Below are 25,000 nucleotides of genomic sequence, written 5' to 3'. Positions count from 1 at the left end.
GGAATACACCAACAAGTGTTGGACGACATACATACTGATGAGGAGGAGGTGAAGAAACTGCTAAGGGACACCGATACCTCAAAGGCAATGGGACCGGACAACATCTCCCCGTGGGTCCTTAGAGAGGGAGCAGATATGCTGTGCGTGCCACTTACCACAATCTTCAACACGTCCCAGGAAACTGGGCAACTACCTGAGGTATGGAAGACGGCAAATGTAGTTCCCATTTTTAAACAAAGGAGACAGAAAAGAGGCACTAAACTATAGACCTGTGTCATTGACGTGTATAGTATGTAAATTTATGGAGAAGATTATCAGGAGGAGAGTGGTGGAGCACCTGGAACGGAACAAGAGTATAAATGCCAACCAGCACGGATTCATGGAAGGCAAATCCTGTGTCACAAACCTTCTGGAGTTTTATGATAAAATAACAGAAGTAAGACACGAGAGAGAGGGGTGGGTTGATTGCATCTTCTTGGACTGCAAGAAGGCGTTTGACACAGTTCCACACAAGAGATTAGTGCAAAAACTGGAGGACCAAGCAGGGATAACAGGGAAGGCACTACAATGGATCAGGGAATACTTGACAGGAAGACAGCAGCGAGTCATGGTACGTGGCGAGGTGTCAGAGTGGGCACCTGTGACCAGCGGGGTCCCGCAGGGGTCAGTCCTAGGACCAGTGCTGTTTCTGGTATTTGTGAACGACATGACGGAAGGAATAGACTCTGAGGTGTCCCTGTTTGCAGATGACGTGAAGTTGATGAGAAGAATTCACTCGATCCAAGACCAGGCAGAACTACAAAGGGATCTGGACAGGCTGCAGACCTGGTCCAGCAATTGGCTCCTGGAGTTCAATCCCACCAAGTGCAAAGTCATGAAGATTGGGGAAGGGCAAAGAAGGCTGCAGACGGAGTACAGTCTAGGGGGTCAGAGACTACAAACCTCACTCAAGGAAAAAGATCTTGGGGTGAGTATAACACCAGGCACATCTCCTGAAGCGCACATCAACCAAATAACTGCTGCAGCATATGGGCGCCTGGCAAACCTCAGAACAGCATTCCGATATCTTAATAAGGAATCGTTCAGGACCCTGTACACCGTGTACATTAGGCCCATATTGGAGTATGCGGCACCAGTTTGGAACCCACACCTAGCCAAGCACGTGAAGAAACTAGAGAAAGTGCAAAGGTTTGCAACAAGACTAGTCCCAGAGCTAAGAGGTATGTCCTACGAGGAGAGGTTAAGGGAAATCAACCTGACGACACTGGAGGACAGGAGAGATAGGGGGGACATGATAACGACATACAAAATACTGAGAGGAATTGACAAGGTGGACAAAGACAGGATGTTCCAGAGATTGGACACAGTAACAAGGGGACACAGTTGGAAGCTGAAGACACAAATGAATCACAGGGATGTTAGGAAGTATTTCTTCAGCCACAGAGTAGTCAGTAAGTGGAATAGCCTGGGAAGCGATGTAGTGGAGGCAGGATCCATACATAGCTTTAAGCAGAGGTATGATAAAGCTCACGGCTCAGGGAGAGTGACCTAGTAGCGATCAGTGAAGAGGCGGGGCCAGGAGCTCGGACTCGACCCCCGCAACCTCAACTAGGTGAGTACAACTAGGTGAGTACACACACACACACACACACATACGCACAAACACACACACACACACACACACACACACACACACATACACACACACACAAACCAGTGAACCAGTGACGAGGCGGGGCCAAGAGCTATGACTCAACCCCTGCAAAGACACACACACACACACACACACATACACACACTCACACACACAGACACACACACACACACACATACACACCAATATATATAATTATATATAAATAATTACATTCTCGTCTGTGTTGCGAACAATGAAGGAATGATGTTTATCACATTATCGAAAACATTTATTTCATAATTTAATAATAACACTCTTTTTGGTGTTTTTTGTAACAAACAGCAACAATATAATTTCAACTTGCATGCAAATTTGATCATAAATTTATACAAATGTTTTATGTTCTAGAAGAGAACTGATCAGACTATCAGTCTGGAAAATGCAGATTCAGCTGGAGAGCAACTACTGTCAGATATGTTCCAGGAACAACATGAGTTACAGGTAATTTTTCTATCCTGTAGTTACTTTGATAATTATCTCAGTGTAAGACGGCAATTACATTTTGTATGGTAAGTAATATTATCTTGGTATGTAACATTATTTGTTGACCTTATTTTCTTTTTGAGTTTTACTGTATATATTATTTATCTGAAGAATATCATGTATTTCACATAGCCATTTATTAGCAATAATGTTTGCGCTAAAGTATTTTTCAAATATGATATAAATAAATATCTTTAATAATATTTAGTGAAGTGCACATAAGTGTTGTAATAAATGACATATATATCATAAACAGTACGGTTTACACAGAAAGGTCCTGTATAATTCACACACCATCACTCACACTCAAAAGAACATTTCTATACCTACAAAGGGTGAGGGAAAATTTACTAAGAAAAACTACTGAGGTTAAGGGAAGATTTACTGAGAAAACTACAGAGGTTGAGGGAAGATTTACTGAGAAAACTACAGAGGTTGAGGGAAGATTTACTGAGAAAACTACAGAGGTTGAGGGAAGATTTACTGAGAAAACTACAGAGGTTGAGGGAAGATTTACTGAGAAAACTACAGAGGTTGAGGGAAGATTTACTGAGAAAACTACAGAGGTTGAGGTAAGATTTACTGAGAAAACTACAGAGGTTGAAAGAAGATTTACTGAGAAAACTACAGAGGTTGAGAGAAGATTTACTGAGATAACTACAGAGGTTGAGGTAAGATTTACTGAGAAAACTACAGAGGTTGAGGTAAGATTTACTGAGAAAACTACAGAGGTTGAGGTAAGATTTACTGAGAAAACTACAGAGGTTGAAGTAAGATTTACGGAGAAAACTACAGAGGTTGAAGTAAGATTTACTGAGAAAACTACTGAGGTTGAGGGAAGATTTACTGAGAAAACTACTGAAGTTGAGGGAAGATTTACTGATAAAACTACTGAGGTTGAGGGAAGATTTACTAAGAAAACTACTGAGGTTAAGGGAAGATTTACTGAGAAAAACTACTGAGGTTGAGGGAAGATTTACTAAGAAAAACTACTGAGGTTGAGGGAAGATTTACTGATAAAAACTACTGAGGTTGAGGGAAGATTTACTGAGAAAAACTACTGAGGTTGAGGGAAGATTTACTGAGAAAAACTACTGAGGTTGAGGGAAGATTTACTGATAAAAACTACTGAGGTTGAGGGAAGATTTACTGAGAAAAACTACTGAGGTTGAGGGAAGATTTACTGAGAAAAACTACTGAGGTTGAGGGACAGGGCAGCTGAGGTAGAGGTGGTAGCCACTGACGCTGACGGGACACACAAGTACTTTCTCTCAAACTTTAATATAAAGCAGCCAGGTTGCTCACACTTAAAGTGTTTAAACTGTTAATCTAGCTCTTGTGTTATTCTTCAACAGTAGTTCATCACAACTTAAATATAGGTCATATATTTTTACTTTTGATATACCTTTGATGAGTTTCGAGAGTCTTTCTGCTTCCGGAGCCAGGCCATGAGTCAGGCTCGTCTGGTGCTAACGTGATCAACCAAGCTGTTGCTTCTGGATGCCCGCTGACCAGCATGTCTATTACAGCCTGGTTGATCTATCACCTGGTGAAAGTACTTGTCCAGTTTCCACTTGAAGACTTCTACGCTTGTTCCACCAGTGCTGCTGATATCTTTTGGTGGGATTTTGAAACTGGAACCCTGGATGTTGATACGGTGTTCCATTATTGTGCCCACTGCAGCCCTGCTTTTCACTCGGTTTATTATGCACTTCTTCCCATATCTCTAAGTCCTGTATATTGCTATGGAAGTGAGCAGATTTGGGACCAAGCTCTCGAGTGCTTTCCTGATATATATTATCATGAATCTCTCCTCTTCTCTAGTGAGTAGTTATTTAAAACTTGAAGGCGTTCCCATTCATTTAAATGCTTTACTGGTTCTATTGGGGGCGTATCTTTGTATTTGATCCAGCTCTGATATTTCTCCTGCCCTTTACCGGGCCACCAACACTGACCAGTATTCCAAAGGAGGGAATACTAGCGATTTGAAAAGTGTCACAACTGGCATTACTTCCCTTGCTTTGAAGGTTCCTATTACTCACCCCGTCACCCTCCTGGCTATCGTCTTATTGTGTTCTTTGAAAGAAATGTCTGCTGACATAATTATTCCAAAGTCTTTCACCTGTTCCTTTTATTCTGTTTGACTCTCCTCTTGAGTTTTGTATACAGTGTTCCTCTGGAGTTCATCATTCTGTCCATACCTAAGCAGTTGGAACTTATCAACAATGAACGTCATGTTATTCTTCACTGCCCACTGGAAAACATTGTTTATGTATTCCAGTAATTTTTTCAGTGTTTTCTACCGAAGTGACTTTCATGCTTATTTTTATGTCATCTGCCAATGATGATGCAGAAATGTGATGGGTGTTTATATCTATGTTTGCAATGAGGATGAAAAACAACAGAGGAACCAGCTTTTTACCTCACTGTTGCTGGATTTTCCTCTATTTACTAATATGTTTTATGTTCTGTGTGTTAGGAAACCGAAAATCCATTTGCCTACCTTCCCCGTAATGCCTATGGCTTTTATGTTGTGTGAAATCACCTTTGCAAAATCCGCGTATATCACATCTACATTTTGGATGCCTTCCAATGCCTCCGTAATTCTGTCATATTGATTCAACAGCTGTGACAGGCATGATCGTCCTGCACTAAAATCATGCTGGTTTGGGTTATGCCGAGTGTTCTGTTCTGTGGAATTTGTAATCTGCTGTCTAATTACTTTCTCGAAAAATTTTATGGTGTTGGAAATTAGAGCTACTGGTCAGTAATTTATAGCTAATGATCTAGTGACTCCCTTATGAAAAGGAGTTCCGGTATTTCACCTTTATTTAGGCTCTTACTCCAAAGAATACTGACGGCGCTTGTTAGTGGTACTTTGCAGTTTTTAATAGATAAGGCATTCCATGAATCTGTTCCAGGTGCTTAGTGGGTGGGCACGATTCAGTTTCTTTTTCAATATGATGCCAGTTAGCTGAAGTGAAAAATGTTTCTGCATTGTCTACCCTCCCGTCATTTCGTGGGTTGCTGAACACCGACTCATACTGTTTGTTCTTTTAGAATTTTGCTCATTTTCTGTTCATAGTCAGTATACGAGTCTCCTCTCATTAATGGATCAATTCTACAGGTAGTTCGTAGCTTGGATATTGCTAATGAATAAAAATATTTTAGGTTTCTTCCAATACCCTGGGTGGCCTTTTGTTCCCTTTGTGCGTCATCTGTTAGGTATAACATCCTAAGCTTTTGCTTCAAATAAATGATCTCTCGGTTAAGACTGTCTTTCCTCTTTTGAGACATGTTTTTTATTTTAAACAATTCGGAAACCCGTTTTCTATTTGTACCATCTCCTACGCTCTCTTTCTCTATATGTAATCTTCTTTTGTGTTTCTTGAATGGTACGTATTTAATATAGAGCTTGTATGCTTCTGTCTTCAGCTTCTTCAGGCACTGGTGACGATTTAGAATGCTCATGTCTGATTATTCCCAGGATATGTCTGATAGTTCTCGGTTTATTTTGTCCCAGTCAGTTCTACAATTGTCAAAATTAAACTTACTGAACCTTCTTTCTCTCACATTAGTGATGTTCCCAAACCCTGAGTTTACTCTCGTTGGTACTTCTCTGATGTTTTGGAGGGGATATATAGTTTTTGTAATTGTTATGTCTCTGAGTAGTTCCTTGTTATTTGTGAATGTAAAATCCATCGTATTTTCATTTCTAATGAGATAAGTTATCTGTTTGTTCAATGAGTATTTTTCAGAGGTTCATTAGTTCTCTGGTTTATACCTGTTCAGCCATGGTGCTTCCAGGAGATATTTCTGGTATAACATTATGTTAAGCTATCTTAATTTTTATATGTGGGGGATTAAAATCTCTAAGGTGGATAATATTTGGTGTGGGATTTTCCAGCCTATCAAGACAGTTATCTGTCTTCCTTAACTGATCTGTGAATTTCTCATCCTGGTACATAATACTTGGATGATTACCAAATTAATTATTTTCAACATTAATACCTCGATCTCTACTGTATCATTTAATGAATTCAGAAATTCTATCACATCGATTCATGTTATTGTTTTCTGTCTTTATCCTTCCATCTAAAACATCCCCTGTGTGAGTTTCTGTAAATGATCCAAACATGGCATTCGCTTCTGAGGAGCCCACTAATATAACTAACTTTGTCGGTTTTATTTGATTACTTACCCTGAATTTTTGCAAAGAGGAAGCAGGATTTGCGAAAGTTTTAGCTTAGTGTGTGTGTTTAGGTAGTGTTACTGGTGATCTTTTACCTGGTATAACCCATGGTGAACACACCCTGTTTTCTCTAGTATTGATTGTACACTTTTCTGTTATATACTCGGCTCTGATAGGTGGGTTTATCCCATAGTTGTGTACCTCTGTCCCATCGTCCCATCGTACAAACTCTTCTCTTTATGTCTAAAAAACACTGCTTTCTCTGTAGCACCGCGTTTCTTTCTCATGGTGATATGGACAGCTCAAGTCATAACATCTTCTGAACTGTGTTGAAGGTTTGCTCATCATTGGATGGAAGTATCAACATTCTCTGTCAAAGTGACACTTCCCATTTTTAACTATTCGCACATTTCCTGTTATGTTTATACCAGCATTTTCTCCTATATAGGCACATCTATTTTGTAAAATATTTGCGGATGTGGTGGCTGCCTACATCTGCTGAGTTTGATTCAAATCCGCTTTCTGCCAAGTTATCTGAATTTTCTTGCTTTCTTTCCTCTAAGCATATTTCTTCTGGTTTTCTTTTCTCATGTTTTCCTGCTATGGCATTCTCTTCCTCCCTTTCATAAACTGATGCTTTGAGAGAGGTAAGGTTAGACTTACCGTGAAAACTACTGAGGGTGTGGAAAAAGATAACTGGGATACAGATGGTAACAACTGATGCAGACAAGACACAGTGATGCCTTCAGTGAAACGTTCCTATAAGAACCCCAGCAGCTCGGGATCACAGTTTGAGCCTTCCATCCGCTTGGTCATTACGACTTAAAATGGATACTTATCTATCTGTATATATATATATATATATATATCTATATATATATATATATATATATATATATATATATATATATATATATATATATATATATATATATATATATATATAAATATGTGTGTGTGTGTGTGTGTGTGTGTGTGTGTGTGTGTGTGTGTGTGTCGTGCCGATTAGGTAAAAGTGGTCAATTAGCAAGAACTCATTTAAAATTGTGTCCTTTCTAAAGATATATTTTTTCATTTACGTAAATGAAAAAATTAATAATTTGTACCAAAAGAGCCTTTGAAAATTTACATAGCCTTATAACAAGCTCAATTTAATTTAGTTTAATGCAACTATATATATTTTAGATAAATTTACAACAATTTATTAATAAAGAAACACAATGAAATATATTTTTTCGTTAGGTTCAAAATAATTTTTGCGACATTAGTGTATACAAAAAATTATGCTTGCCTTATTCGACAAGAAGAGCGTTGTTATTTTCGCCAAAATTGCAAGGTTTACCTATTCGGCACGACATATGTATTCAGAAAAACCAATATGAAAAATAGTGAAATTCCAAGCACTTTTGTGATTTCTCATGTAATGAATGAACAATAAAAATAAAAGATCAACGGGAAGGCACATAAGGACGAGACTACACTTCACAGATACCTTACAACACCTGACTTTATATGATGATGTAGGTGAAACACAGCTTATATTCTAACCAAGCGTTAAGAATTTAACTTGTCTAATGTATCTTAAATTCTTCCCAAATTTTATTAACTGCCGATAAATCTAATTTGTTTAATTCAAAAGCAATATTTATATTATTTTGAAAACTATCTTTTATTAAACTTGAATCTATTATACTGCTCTCCACCATGGACATGCTATATAAAACTTTCTCAGCCTTTTGAATCAATTGGATGGCTTAAATCTCTCACATGAATGAAGAGAGCAGTAGAATCTTGTTCACTTTTTGCCAGTTTGACCATAATAAACTTTATTACATATACAAGGAATCTTGTAGACGCAGCCATTTCTGGAGGAGTTTTTTGCCAAAAGTTTTTTTTTTACTGCATCAAAGTTTTTAAATGCAACTTTGCTATTAAAAGTTTTAAGAAGAGAAGGCATATCAACTAAGTTTTCATGGTAAGGAAGAACCAACATATTTTTAGTTGAATAAGGTTGGTTGTCCCTTTTTTTGATAGTAAAAAGTCTTTCAAGCAATTTTTAAGGTTTAACAATTAAGTTTCATGGGTATTTTAGATCATTAGCTGTTCCATATATATTCGAGATTTCTTCATCTATGACTTATTTTTTTTAAAAACTGCCCAAATTTCTTTCGTCAAATAGACTCCTGTACATGAGACATCGCCCTTTTGACGATTTTATGAGAATTTCTCTTCAGAAATTACTAAAATGGAAGAGAATGAGGCTTCCAAATGTTGAGAAACAAAAAATACTCCTTTAATCAGGCTATTCCATCAGAATGGAATCATAATTTGTTGAATAATTGCTTTAATAAACTGAGAAGAATATGGAATGAGCTCAAAAGCAAACTACAGAGAAAATTAGACAGGCAGATTGGACAAAGCATGCAACCTAGAAAAATCCCCTGATTTATCCCTTGATGAAAATAATATCAGTAAGGGGATAGTTTATAACTTATGATCAAACATAATATTCCCAGTTGCCTTCAAAGATTTTTTAAGCTTTATGAAAAACTTAATAATATAAATTTGCATATTATTACAACAAATAAAATATATGCAAGAGTAATTTTGAAAGAAACTAATTACCATGAAAAATGAATAATCTTTTCAATGATACTGATACTTATCCTAAACTATGTACCTCTTCCGGGGGGACGGGTGGCTCCTTGTTGTGGTGAAGAGGCTCTTGGTCTGAGGAATTGGATCCTTTGGTCATCTTCTTCCGATCGAACCTAATTACCCCCATTCCTCCCCTTCCCTGTCCAATCCTCCCCATCCCTGCTTTTCCTCTCATCATCCTTCCCCTTTCCCTTTCCTGTTTTCTGCCTTCGAGGTTGTTCCCTTACGCTTTGTACTTACTCGTCCTGGGAAAGGGCTCCGGGGTCCATTTCATACCATTGAGGTCCTTTGTGGTAGTGTAGTTTGCAGTGGAATCAGGATCGTCTGGAGATCCTGATCCACCTCCGGTCTACCGGAGAAAGGCTTCGGGTGTCTTTCAGGTGACAGGTGTATCTCTGGAGCCTGTCTGCCGGATTCCAGGAGGTGGTGGTCGAGGAACATATGCTTTGTGGCGGGTTTCCAACCTCTCTACGTTGTGTTCGCCGAGGTGGCTCGACAGATGTGAGGTTGCTATCCCGGATTGCTGGTTTATTGGCATGAAGAGTAGGGTATGGCATGGGTTCAATGCTGCAGCTGCACTTTCCGCTGCGCCGAGGTCCTCTTGGCCGGGGAACTTACGGTCTTTTCCCCCTGGGAGCTACCCCTCAACGCTCCACCATTTTGTTCTTTACTTTTTTTTTTAAACAAAAGAAAAGAGATACCTAACCATGGAGTCCCAAATGCGTGTAACTCCTCCTCCTGGGCCCCTTTCTGTAGCAGTGTCCTCTGATGACCCTGTCTTGTTACCAGACCATCGTTCGGACCTTTCTAATGCCCTATATCTTCTGTGGGTGACATTTTGTCGCTCAACCTGCTATCCTGGGTGTAACGGGAGCAAAATAAACACAGTAGGAAAACTTTACGGCAAGAAGAGCGTTCCCATTTCAGCTACAATAGCAAGTTTTACCTATTCGGCACGACTAATATACAGCAGACCGTCGATTAAAACGGTTTCCTTTAAAACGTTTTCTCCACTACACTATTGTCAAATTTCTAAATATTTTCGTTTTATACTTCGTAAAATTCAATTTAAATAGTTCTGCTTCTCGGTCGGGAAATAATTTCAGCACTACAAGTTGGAGAGCGGAGATCGTCCCCACCGTGTAGTGAGTGCTAGGTAGTCTACCTGTGTGTCAAGCCATTGTTTTTTTACGGGGGAGGCCCTAGTTTCCTACCCTGCCACCTGCGTACCAGTGCTCGATACTTACGCGTCCAGTGAAAATGTACTCCAAAATACTAGAAAAAAAAGAATTAGGCTGATTCTTCATTGAATATGACTAACAAAACCATTAATTCCTTAAATAAATTAACCTCTGACGAACAGAGAGACGATAAGCACAGCATTCTTTAATAACTTATTGCACATTTTAACAGGAAGGGCACTCCAAAGGATCAGAAAATACCTGACAAGGAGGCAACAACGAGTCATGGTACGGGATGAGGCATCACAGTGGGCACCTGTGACGAGCGGGGTCCCACAGGGGTCGGTCGTAGGACCAATGCTATTTCTGGTGTATGTGAATGACATGATGGAAGGGATAGACTCAGAGGTGTCCTTGTTTGCAGATGATGTGAAGTTAATGAGGAGAATTAAATCAGATGAGGATCAGGCAGGACTTCAAAGAGACCTGGACAGGCTGGACACGTGGTCCAGCAACTGGCTTCTTGAATTCAACCCTGCCAAATGCAAAGTCATGAAGATCGGAAAAAGGCAAGGAAGGCCGCAGACAGAATATAGACTTGGTGGCCAAGAACTGCAAACCTCGCTCAAGGAGAAAGATCTTGGGGTGACCATAACACCGACCATGTCTCCGGAGTCACACATCAACCAGATAGCTGCTGCAACATATGGGCGCCTAGCAAACCTGAGAATAGCGTTCCGATACCTTAGTAAGGAATCGTTCAAGACACTGTACACTGTACATCAGGCCTATATTGGAGTCTGCAGCACCAGTTTGGAACCCACACCTGGTCAAGCACGTCAGGAAATTAGGGAAAGTGCAATGGGTTGCAACAAGCCTGGTTCCGGAGCTCAGGGGTATGGCCTACGAAGAAAGGTTGAACGAAATCGGACTGACGACATTGGAGGACAGGAGGGTCAGGGGAGACATGATAACGGCATACAAAATACTGTGTGGAATAGATAAGTAGGCAGAGACAGGCTGTTTCAGAGAGGGGACACAGAAACAAGGGTTCACAATTGAAAGCTGAAGACTCAGACGAGTCAGAGGGATGTTAGGAAGTATTTCTTCGGTCATAGAGTCGTAAGGAAGTGGAATGGCCTAGCAAGTGATGTAGTGAAGGCAGGAACCATACATAGCTTTAAGACGAGGTATGACAAAGCTCTGGAAGCAGAGCGAGAGAGGACCTAGTAGCCAGGAGCTGAATCTGGACCCCTGCAACCACAATTAGGCGAGTACACACACACACACACACACACACACACACACACACACACACACACACACACACACACACACACACAAACACACACACTCGCACACACTTGCACACACTTGCACACACACATACACACACACACACACACACACACACACACACACACACACACACACACACACACACACACACACACACACACACACTCACATAAACACACACACACAAACACACACGTAGTTGAGGCAGGAACCATACACAGTTTTAAGACGAGGTTTGATAAAGCTCATGGAGCGGGGAGAGAGAGGGCCCTGTAGCAACCGGTGAAGAGGCGGGGCCAGGAGCTAAGACTCGACCCCTGCAACCACAAATATGTGAGTACAAATAGGTGAGTACACACACTCACACACACACACACACATACACACACACATCTTTCCATGGGTCCTTAGAGAGGGAGCAGAGACACTGTGTGTGCCACTAACCAAAATCTTCAACACTTCCCTTGAAACTGGGCAACTACCTGAAGTATGGAAGAAGGCAAATGTAGTCCCCATCTTCAAGAAAGGATTGAGAAATGAAGCACTAAGCTACAGACCAGTGTAATTGAAATGTATAGTATGCAAAGTCATTGAGAAGATTATCAGGAGGAGAGTGGTGGAGCACCTGGAGCAGAACAAGATTATAAAGGACAGCCAGCACGGATTTATGGAAGACAAATCCTGAGTCAAAAACCTACTAGAGTTTTATGACAAGGTAACTGAAGTAAGAAATGAGAGGGAGGGATGGGTTGATCGCATTTTCTTGGAGTGTAAAACGCCTTCGACACAGTTCCTCACAAGAGATTAGAACAGAAGCTAGAGCATCAGGCACATATAACAGGAAGGGCACTGCAATGGATCAGAGAATGCCTAACAGGAAGGGAACAGTGAGTCATGGTTCGTGATGAGGTATCACACTGGGCGCCTGTGGCGAGTGGGGTCCCACAGGCGTCAGTCCTGAGACCAGTGCTATTCTTGGTATATGTGAACAGCATGACGGAAGGGATAGACTCAGAAGTGTCCCTGTTTGCAGATGATGTGAGGTTAATGAGGACAATTAAATCAGATGCGGACCAGACAGGTCTACAAGGAGACCTGGACAGGCTCGATGCGTGATCCAACAACTGACTCTTAGAATTTATCAACGCCAAATGCAAAGTCATGAAGATCGGAGAATGGCAGAGAAGACCGCAGACAGAGTATAGGCTAGAAGGCCAAAGACTGCAAACCTCATTCAAGGAGAAAGATCTAGGAGTGAGTATAATACCGAGTACATCGCCAGAAGCACACATTAACCAGATAACTACTGTGGCATATGGGTGCCTGGCAAACCTGAAAATAACGTTCCAGTACCTCAGTAAGGAATCGTTCAAGACTGTGTACGTTTACGTCAGTTCCATACTGGAGTATGCAGCACCAGTTTGGAACCCACACCTGGTCAAACACGTGAAGAAATTAGAGAAAGTGAAAAGGTTTGAAACAAGGCTGGTTCCAGAGCTAAGGGGAATGTCCTATGATGATGGTTAAGGGAAATCGGTCTGACGACACTGGACGACATGAGGGTCAGTGGTGACATGATAACGACACACAAAATACTGCGTGGAATGGACAAGGTGGACAGACACATGATATTCCAGAGACGGGATACAGAAACAAGGGATCACAACTGGAAGCTGAAGACTCAGATGAGTCAAAGGGATGTTAGGAAGTATTTCTTCAGCCACAGAGTTGTTAGGAAGTGGAATAGTCTTGCAAGTGATGTAGTGGAGGTAGGAACCATACATAGTTTTAAGACGAGGTATGATAAAGCTCATGGAGCAGGAACAGGGAGGACCCAGTAGCGGTCAGGGAAGAGGCAGAGCCAGGAGCTGAGTATCGACCCTTGCAACTACAATTAGGTGAGTACAATTAGGTGAGTACACAGACAGAGACACACACAGACACACAGACACACACAGACACAAACACACACACACACACACACACACACACACACACACACACACACACACACACACACACACACACACACACACACACACACACACACACACAACACATCCCTGGAAACTGGGCAACTACCTGAGGTATGGAAGACGGCAAATGTAGTTCCCATTTTCAAAAAAGGAGACAGAAAAGAGGCACTAAACTATAGACCTGTGTCATTGACGTGTATAGTATGCAAAATTATGGAGAAGATTATCAGGAGGAGAGTGGTGGAGCACCTGGAACGGAACAGGAGTATAAATGCCAACCAGCACGGATTCACGGAAGGCAAATCCTGTGTCACAAACCTTCTGGAGTTTTATGATAAAATAACAGAAGTAAGACAAGAGAGAGAGGGGTGGGTTGATTGCATCTTCTTGGACTGCAAGAAGGCCTTTGACACAGTTCCTCACAAGAGATTAGTGCAGAAACTAGAGCATCAGGCGCATATAACAGGAAGGGCACTGCAATGGATCAGAGAATACCTGACAGGGAGGCAACAACGAGTCATGGTACGTAATGATGTATCACAGTGGGCACCTGTGACGAGCGGGGTCCCACAGGGGTCGGTCCTAGGACCAGTGCTATTTTTGGTATATGTGAACGACATGAGGGAAGGGTTAGACTCAGAAGTGTCCCTGTTTGCAGATGATGTGAAGTTAATGAGGAGAATTAAATCTGATGAGGACCAGGCAGGACTTCAAAGAGACCTGGACAGACTGGACACCTGGTCCAGCAAATGGCTTCTCGAATTTAATCCTGCCAAATGCAAAGTCATGAAGATAGGGGAAGGGCACAGAAGACCACAGACAGAGTATAGGCTAGGTGGCCAAAGACTGCAAACCTCACTCAAGGAGAAAGATCTTGGGGTGAGTATAACACCGAGCATGTCTCCGGAAGCACACATCAATCAGATAACTGCTGCAGCATATGGGCGCCTGGCAAACCTGAGAACAGCATTCCGACACCTTAGTAAGGAATCATTCAAGACACTGTACACCGTGTATGTCAGGCCCATACTGGAGTATGCAGCACCTGTTTGGAACCCGCACTTGATAAAGCACGTCAAGAAACTAGAGAAAGTACAAAGGTTTGCAACAAGGTTAGTTCCAGAGCTAAGGGGAATGTCCTATGAAGAAAGATTAAGGGAAATCGGCCTGACGACACTGGAGGACAAGAGGGTCAGGGGAGACATGATAACGACATATAAAATACTGCGTGGAATAGACAAGGTGGACAAGGACAGGATGTTCCAGGGAGGGGACACAGAAACAAGAGGCCACAATTGGAAGTTGAAGACACAAATGAGTCAGAGAGATAGTAGGAAGTATTTCTTCAGTCATAGAGTTGTAAGGCAGTGGAATAGCCTAGAAAATGACGTAGTGGAGGCAGGAACCATACACAGTTTTAAGACGAGGTTTGATAAAGCTCATGGAGCGGGGAGAGAGAGGGCCTAGTAGCAACCGGTGAAGAGGCGGGGCCAGGAACTAGGACTCGACCCCTGCAACCACAAATAGGTGAGTACAAATAGGTGAGTACACACACACACACACACACACACACACACAAACTAACACACACCCACACAAACACACATACACACACACTCACAAACACACAGAAACACACACAGACACACACACACACAAACACACATACACACACACACACACACACACACACACACACACACACACACACACACACACACACACACACACACACACACACACACACAAACACACACACACACACAAACACACACACAAACACACACACACGCACATACACACACACATATACACACGCACGCACACACACGCACACACGCTAAAGACACAGATGAATCACAGGGATGTTAGGAAGTATTTCTTCAGCCACAGAGTAGTCAGTAAGTGGAATAGTTTGGGAAGCGATGTAGTGGAGGCAGGATCCATACATAGCTTTAAGCAGAGGTACGATAAAGCTCACGGCTCAGGGAGAGTGACCTAGTAGCGATCAGTGAAGAGGCGGGGCCAGGAGCTCGGACTCGACCCCCGCAACCTCAACTAGGTGAGTACAACTAGGTGAGTACACACACTCACACACACAAACACACACCCGAAAGTCACATGGTCACTTTACTCTGGCACTCCCCTTCTAATCCCGTACAAACACACACAAACACACACCCGCAAGTCACATGGTCACTTTACTCTGGCACTCCCCTTCTAATCCCGTACACACACACACTCACACACACCTCCCACACTTCTAAGGGTCACTCATCCTTCTCCCCCTTCTCCCTCTCACCCCCCCTTAATCCCATCCCTCCCTCTCCCACACATGCACACACACATACACAAGCACATATACACTTGACACAAACACATACTCCCCCTTCCCCAACTACCTCTCCCCCTCCAATTACCATCCTCCCCCTCCCCCATAACCATCCATCCCCACTCCCCCTAACCATCTATTCCCCTCCCCCTAACCACCTCCCCCCCCCCTTCTGTGGAGCAATGGGGGAACCTAGAACTAGGATGAGAACAAGGGGCCCGAAGAATGAATCTGGGAAGGAGGATTGGGAGGCAGAGCTCAAAAAAAGGGAGGGAGACTGGGGAAGGAGGCTAGATGAGCTTGCAAGGAAGATGGAGGAGAGGTTAGCAGCAGAATGCAGAAGGTGGAAGCAACCTCCCACAGAAGCAGAAAACAAGATACAGAGATTAGAAGAGGAGCTGAGGCATCTGAAACAGCATAGAGACAAAGATAATACAGAAGTAGCATCAGTAATGGCTACATCAGACACAGACAACGTGTCGGAAGGGAGCATGGAAACCTAAACTGTATGCAGAGGTCCTGTCAAACCCACATGGGGCCTAAACAAAGGCAGGGAGCACACTAGGACAGAATAAGAGGTTGGAAGACATTGAAGGAACTAAGACATGTGCAGGGACCTTACCAGACACCTGTGTGGGCCAGGAACAGGTGAGCAGGAAGGACAAACCAATGAGCACAAGGGCCATAGCTAGGGAAGGGACTGAAGGAAGGAAAACTCCATGGGAAGGAACTAAAACACAGAGGATGCAATGGGAGTCACAGTGGGAGGTGGAAAGGGAGAGATCAGTTTTTGTCTATGGGCTAGACGAAGCTAAAGGGGAAACTTATGAAAGAAAGCAGGAGAAATAAGCAACTGAGGATATCATGAAAGTGATAGGCGAGGGGGACATGACCCAGGTGGCAAATTTTCGGAGAACTGGGTGGTTTACAAAGAAAAGGAATCGGCCTCTCAAAGTAATTTTCAAGGCAGAATCAACCCGAACCATGATCCTGCAGGAGAAAGCACGGCTGAGAGGCAAGCAGGAGTTCAGGAGTGTGTACCTCGATCGAGACAGAACACAGGAGGAAAGGAAGACAATGAAAGAGAGAGTTCAAAAACGAAAGGAGAAATGGAAGGAAATGAAAAGGAGCGCAGAATAACCCAGGAACAAGTGGAAGGACAAGCACACCCCCCAGAAACACCTGCAGAAGGACTCAAGCCACGACACCCCCAAGGCAACTGAACAATCCAAACCAACCATCACACACCGATCCCTCTGTTCCCACCTCCCAAACCACAGTTACAGTATTAGAACAGAAGTTGAAGGTTTGGTACACAAATGCACATGGATTAACGAATAAACATGAGGAATGACAAGAAAGAATCAATGAGAAGTCCCCAGACATCATAGCAATTACAGAAACAAAACTCACGGAGGCAATAACAGATGCAATCTTCCCACCAGGATACCAGATCAGGAGGAAAGATAGAAGGGGCAGAGGGGGAGGTGGGGTTGCTCTGCTCGTAAAAAACAGATGGAAGTTCGAGAAAATGGAAAGCATAGTCGAGACGGGAGAAAGAGACTACATAGTAGGTACACTTCAGTCTGGGGAGCACAAGGTGGTCATTGCAGTGATGTATAATCCACCACAGAACTGCAGGAGGCCAAGAGAGAAATATGAAGAGAGCAACAGAGCAATGGTGGACACACTTGCTGAGATGGCAAGAAGAGCTACTCCAGCAGAGCAAAGTTGCTGGTTATGGGAGATTTCATCGACAGGAAGATTGACTGGGAAAACCTGAAGCCACATGGGGGTACCAAAATATGGAGAGCCAAGATGTTGGACGAGGTGCTGGAAAACCTCATGCACCAACATGTTAAGAACACTTCCAGAGTGACAGGGGAGGATGAACCAGCAAGATTGGAACTTGTGTTCACCCTGGCCAGTTCAGACATTGAGGACATCACTTAAGAGAGTCCCCTAGGAGCTAGCGACCAAGTGGTTCTGTGCTTTGAATACATAGTAGAGTTGCAAGTGGAGAGAGTAACAGGAGTTGAATGGGAAAAACCTGACTATTAAAGAGGGGACTACATAGCGTTGAGAAATTTTCTGCAGGAGGTTCCGTGGAACAGAGATCTGGCAGGAAAGCCAGTAAACGAAATGATGGAAAATGTAACAACAAAATGCAAGGAGGCAGTGGAAAGGTTTATTCCCAAGGGCAACAGAAACAATGGGAAGACCAGAACAAGCCCCTAGTTTACTCGACGGTGTAAGGAGGCAAAAACAAGGTGCAATAGAGAAAAAGAGGTATCACAGTGGGCGCCTGTGACGAGCGGGATCCCACAGGGGTCAGTTCTAGAACAAGTGCTATTTTTGATATATGCGAACTACATGATGGATGAAATAGACTCTGAAGTGTCCCTATTCGCAGATGATGTGAAGTTGATGAGAAGAATTAAATCGGATGAGGATGAGGCAGGACTGCAAAGAGACCTGGACAGGCTGGACATGTGGTCCAGAAACTGGCTCCTCGAATTCGATCCTGCCAAATTCAAAGTCATGAAGATTGTGGAGGGGCAAAGAAGACCGCAGACAGAGTATAGGCTAGGTGGACAAAGACTACAGACCTCACTCAGCGAGAAAGACCTTGGGGTGACAATAACACCGAGCACATCACCGGAGGCACACATCAACCAAATAACTGCTGCAGCATACGGGAGCCTAGCAAACCTGAGAATAGCGTTCCGATAATAAGGAATTGTTCAAGACACTGTACACTGTGTATGTTAGGCCCATACTGGAGTATGCAGCACCAGTCTGGAACCCACACCTGGTCAAGCATGTCGTACGAGGAAAGGTTGAGGGAAATCGGACCGACGACACTAGAGGACAGAAGGGTCAAGGGAGACATGATAACGACATACAAGATACTGCGGGGAATAGACAAGGTGGACAGAGATAGGATGTTCCTGAGAGGGGGACACAGAAACAAGGGGTCACAACTGGAAGCAGAAGACTCAGACGAGTCACAGGGACGTTAGGAAGTATTTCTTCAGTCATAGAGTCGTCAGGAAGTGGAATAGCCTAGCAAGTGAAGTAGTGGAGGCAGGAACCATACATAGTTTTAAGAAGAGGTATGACAAAGCTCAGGAAGCAGAGAGGGAGACGGCCTAGTAGCGATCAGTGAAGAGGCAGGGCCAGGAGCTGAGTTTAGGCCCTTGCAACCTCAATTAGTTGAGTACAATTAGGTGAGTACACACACACACATACACACACACACACACACACACACACACACACACACACACACACGAGGTGTCAGAGTGGGCGCTTGTGACAAGCGGGGTTCCACAGGGGTCAGTCCTAGGACCTGTGCTGTTCTTGGTATATGTGAACGACATAACGGAAGGGATAGACTCAGAAGTGTCCTTGTTTGCAGATGATGTGAAGTTAATGAGAAGAATCAAATCGGATGAGGATCAGGCAGGACTACAAAGAGACCTGGACAGGCTACAAGCCTGGTCCAGCAACTGGCTCCTTGAGTTTAACCCTGCCAAATGCAAAGTCATGAAGATTGGGGAAGGGCAAAGAAGACCGCAGACACAATATAGTTTAGATGGCCAAAGACTGCAAACCTCACTCAAGGAAAAAGATCTGGGGGTGAGTATAACACCGAGCATATCTCCTGAGGCGCACATAAATCAGATAACTGCTGCAGCATACGGGCGCCTGGCAAACCTACGGATAGCGTTCCGATACCTCAGTAAGGAGTCGTTCAAGACCCTGTATACCATTTACGTCAGGCCCATACTGGAGTATGCAGCATCAGTTTGGAATCCACACCTAGTCAAGCACGTCAAGAAATTAGAGAAAGTGCAAAGGTTTGCAACAAGACTAGTCCCAGAGCTACGGGGATTGTCCTACGAAGAAAGGTTGAGGGAAATCGGCCTGACGACACTGGAGGCCAGGAGGGTCAGGGGAGACATGATAACGACATATAAAATACTGCGCGGAATAGACAAGGTGGACAAAGACAGGATGTTCCAGAGATGGGACACAGACACAAGAGGTCACAATTGGAAGTTGAAGACTCAGATGAATCGAAGGGATGTTAGGAAGTATTTCTTCAGTCATAGAGTAGTCAAGTCATGGAATAGTCTAGAAAGTGAAGTAGTGGAGGCGGGAACCATACATAGTTTTAAGACGAGGTATGATAAAGCTCATGGAGCAGGAACAGGGAGGACCCAGTAGCGGTCAGGGAAGAGGCAGAGCCAGGAGCTGAGTATCGACCCTTGCAACTACAATTAGGTGAGTACAATTAGGTGAGTACACAGACAGAGACACACACAGACACACAGACACACACACAGACACAAACACACACACACACACACACACACACACACACACACACACACACACACACACACACACACACACACACACACACACACACACACACACACACACACATGCATCAACATGTCAGGGACACAACTAGAGAGAGAGGGGAGGATGAGCCAGCAAGACTGGATCTTGTGTTCACCCTGAGCAGTTCAGACATTGAGGACATCACTTACGAGAGGCCGCTTGGAGCTAGCGATCATGTGGTTCTGAGTTTTGACTATATAGTAGAGTTACAAGTGGAGAAGGTAACAGGAACTGAAGGGGACAGGCCAAACTATAAAAGGGGGGACTACACAGGTATGAGAAACTTCCTGCAGGAGGTTCAGTGGGACAGAGAAATGGTAGGAAAATCAGTAAACGAGATGATGGAATATGTGGCAACAAAGTGCAAGGAGGCAGAGGAAAGTTTTGTTCCCAAGGGAAACAGAAATAATAGGAAGACCAAAACGAGTCCTTGGTTTACCCGAAGGTGTAGGGAGGCAAAAACTAAGTGCAACAGAGAGTGGAAAAGGTACAGGAGGCATAGGACCCAGGAAAACAAGGAGATTAGTAGAAGAGCCAGAAATGAGTATGCGCAGATAAGGAGGGAGGCCCAGCGACAGTATGAAAACGACATAGCATCGAAAGTCAAATCTGACCCGAAACTGCTGTATAGCCACATTAGGAGGAAGACAACAGTCAAGGACCAGGTGATAAGGCTGAGGAAAGAAGGTGGAGAACTCACAAGAAACGATCAAGAGGTATGTGAGGAGCTCAACACGAGATTTAAGGAAGTATTTACAGTAGAGACAGGAAGGACTCTGGGGGGACAGACCAGATGGGGACACCAACAAGGAATACACCAACAAGTGTTGGACGACATACATACAGATGAGGAGGAGGTGAAGAAACTGCTAAGGGACATCGATACCTCAAAGGCAATGGGACCGGACAACATCTCTCCGTGGGTCCTTAGAGAGGGAGCAGATATGTTGTGCGTACCACTTACCACAATCTTCAACACATCCCTGGAAACTGGGCAACTACCTGAGGTATGGAAGACGGCAAATGTAGTTCCCATTTTCAAAAAAGGAGACAGAAAAGAGGCACTAAACTATAGACCTGTGTCATTGACGTGTATAGTATGCAAAATTATGGAGAAGATTATCAGGAGGAGAGTGGTGGAGCACCTGGAACGGAACAGGAGTATAAATGCCAACCAGCACGGATTCACGGAAGGCAAATCCTGTGTCACAAACCTTCTGGAGTTTTATGATAAAATAACAGAAGTAAGACAAGAGAGAGAGGGGTGGGTTGATTGCATCTTCTTGGACTGCAAGAAGGCCTTTGACACAGTTCCTCACAAGAGATTAGTGCAGAAACTAGAGCATCAGGCGCATATAACAGGAAGGGCACTGCAATGGATCAGAGAATACCTGACAGGGAGGCAACAACGAGTCATGGTACATAATGATGTATCACAGTGGGTACCTGTGACGAGCGGGGTCCCACAGGGGTCGGTCCTAGGACCAGTGCTATTTTTGGTATATGTGAACGACATGAGGGAAGGGTTAGACTCAGAAGTGTCCCTGTTTGCAGATGATGTGAAGTTAATGAGGAGAATTAAATCTGATGAGGACCAGGCAGGACTTCAAACAGACCTGGACAGACTGGACACCTGGTCCAGCAAATGGCTTCTCGAATTTAATCCTGCCAAATGCAAAGTCATGAAGATAGGGGAAGGGCACAGAAGACCACAGACAGAGTATAGGCTAGGTGGCCAAAGACTGCAAACCTCACTCAAGGAGAAAGATCTTGGGGTGAGTATAACACCGAGCATGTCTCCGGAAGCACACATCAATCAGATAACTGCTGCAGCATATGGGCGCCTGGCAAACCTGAGAACAGCATTCCGACACCTTAGTAAGGAATCATTCAAGACACTGTACACCGTGTATGTCAGGCCCATACTGGAGTATGCAGCACCTGTTTGGAACCCGCACTTGATAAAGCACGTCAAGAAACTAGAGAAAGTACAAAGGTTTGCAACAAGGTTAGTTCCAGAGCTAAGGGGAATGTCCTATGAAGAAAGATTAAGGGAAATCGGCCTGACGACACTGGAGGACAAGAGGGTCAGGGGAGACATGATAACGACATATAAAATACTGCGTGGAATAGACAAGGTGGACAAGGACAGGATGTTCCAGGGAGGGGACACAGAAACAAGAGGCCACAATTGGAAGTTGAAGACACAAATGAGTCAGAGAGATAGTAGGAAGTATTTCTTCAGTCATAGAGTTGTAAGGCAGTGGAATAGCCTAGAAAATGACGTAGTGGAGGCAGGAACCATACACAGTTTTAAGACGAGGTTTGATAAAGCTCATGGAGCGGGGAGAGAGAGGGCCTAGTAGCAACCGGTGAAGAGGCGGGGCCAGGAACTAGGACTCGACCCCTGCAACCACAAATAGGTGAGTACAAATAGGTGAGTACACACACACACACACACACACACACACACAAACTAACACACACCCACACAAACACACATACACACACACTCACAAACACACAGAAACACACACAGACACACACACACACACACACACAGACACACACACACACACACACACACACACACACACACACACACACACACACACACACACACACACACACACACACACACACACACAAACACACACACACACACAAACACACACACAAACACACACACACGCACATACACACACACATATACACACCCACGCACACACGCGCACACACACACTCACACACACAAACACACACCCGAAAGTCACATGGTCACTTTACTCTGGCACTCCCCTTCTAATCCCGTACACACACACACAAACACACACCTGCAAGTCACATGGTCACTTTACTCTGGCACTCCCCTTCTAATCCCGTACACACACACACTCACACACACCTCCCACACTTCTAAGGGTCACTCATCCTTCTCCCCCTTCCCCCTCCCACCCCCCCTTAATCCCATCCCTCCCTCTCCCACACATGCACACACACATACACAAGCACATATACACTTGACACAAACATGTACTCCCCCTTTCCCAACTACCTCTCCCCCTCCAATAACCATCCTCCCCCTCCCCCATAACCATCCATCCCCACTCCCCCTAACCATCTATTCCCCTCCCCCTAACCACCTCCCCCCCCTCCCTTCTGTGGAGCAATGGGGGAACCTAGAACTAGGATGAGAACAAGGGGCCCGAAGAATGAATCTGGGAGGGAGGATTGGGAGGCAGAGCTCAAAAAAAGGGAGGGAGACTGGGGAAGGAGGCTAGATGAGCTTGCAAGGAAGATGGAGGAGAGGTTAGCAGCAGAATGCAGAAGGTGGAAGCAACCTCCCACAGAAGCAGAAAACAAGATACAGAGATTAGAAGAGGAGCTGAGGCATCTGAAACAGCATAGAGACAAAGATAATACAGAAGTAGCATCAGTAATGGCTACATCAGACACAGACAACGTGTCGGAAGGGAGCATGGAAACCTAAACTGTATGCAGAGGTCCTGTCAAACCCACATGGGGCCTAAACAAAGGCAGGGAGCACACTAGGACAGAATAAGAGGTTGGAAGACATTGAAGGAACTAAGACATGTGCAGGGACCTTACCAGACACCTGTGTGGGCCAGGAACAGGTGAGCAGGAAGGACAAACCAATGAGCACAAGGGCCATAGCTAGGGAAGGGACTGAAGGAAGGAAAACTCCATGGGAAGGAACTAAAACACACAGGATGCAATGGGAGTCACAGTGGGAGGTGGAAAGGGAGAGATCAGTTTTTGTCTATGGGCTAGACGAAGCTAAAGGGGAAACTTATGAAAGAAAGCAGGAGAAATAAGCAACTGAGGATATCATGAAAGTGATAGGCGAGGGGGACATGACCCAGGTGGCAAATTTTCGGAGAACTGGGTGGTTTACAAAGAAAAGGAATCGGCCTCTCAAAGTAATTTTCAAGGCAGAATCAACCCGAACCATGATCCTGCAGGAGAAAGCACGGCTGAGAGGCAAGCAGGAGTTCAGGAGTGTGTACCTCGATCGAGACAGAACACAGGAGGAAAGGAAGACAATGAAAGAGAGAGTTCAAAAACGAAAGGAGAAATGGAAGGAAATGAAAAGGAGCGCAGAATAACCCAGGAACAAGTGGAAGGACAAGCACACCCCCCAGAAACACCTGCAGAAGGACTCAAGCCACGACACCCCCAAGGCAACTGAACAATCCAAACCAACCATCACACACCGATCCCTCTGTTCCCACCTCCCAAACCACAGTTACAGTATTAGAACAGAAGTTGAAGGTTTGGTACACAAATGCACATGGATTAACGAATAAACATGAGGAATGACAAGAAAGAATCAATGAGAAGTCCCCAGACATCATAGCAATTACAGAAATAAAACTCACGGAGACAATAACAGATGCAATCTTTCCACCAGGATACCAGATCAGGAGGAAAGATAGAAGGGGCAGAGGGGGAGGTGGGGTTGCTCTGCTCGTAAAAAACAGATGGAAGTTCGAGAAAATGGAAAGCATAGTCGAAACGGGAGAAAGAGACTACATAGTAGGTACACTTCAGTCTGGGGAGCACAAGGTGGTCATTGCAGTGATGTATAATCCACCACAGAACTGCAGGAGGCCAAGAGAGAAATATGAAGAGAGCAACAGAGCAATGGTGGACACACTTGCTGAGGTGGCAAGAAGAGCTACTCCAGCAGAGCAAAGTTGCTGGTTATGGGAGATTTCATCCACAGGAAGATTGACTGGGAAAACCTGG

General features: G+C 44.1%; 1 protein-coding gene across 3 annotated transcripts in view; it reads left to right on the top strand.

Annotated features, from left to right (window-relative positions):
• LOC128705855 (uncharacterized) overlaps positions 1–25,000 on the top strand; it is a 623,755-nt gene that overhangs the window by 335,096 nt on the left and 263,659 nt on the right. For all 3 annotated transcript variants that reach the window (XM_070092017.1, XM_070092006.1, XM_070092020.1), the window contains exon 6: positions 2,045–2,137. In XM_070092017.1, the coding sequence (XP_069948118.1) occupies positions 2,045–2,137 (93 nt within the window). The remainder of the gene's footprint in view (positions 1–2,044; positions 2,138–25,000) is intronic.

Source organism: Cherax quadricarinatus, chromosome 3, assembly GCF_038502225.1.
Source record: "Cherax quadricarinatus isolate ZL_2023a chromosome 3, ASM3850222v1, whole genome shotgun sequence".
NCBI lineage: Eukaryota > Metazoa > Arthropoda > Malacostraca > Decapoda > Parastacidae > Cherax > Cherax quadricarinatus.
The sequence above is the reverse complement of the archived record's forward strand: the minus strand, read 5'-3'. Positions and strand labels throughout refer to the sequence as shown.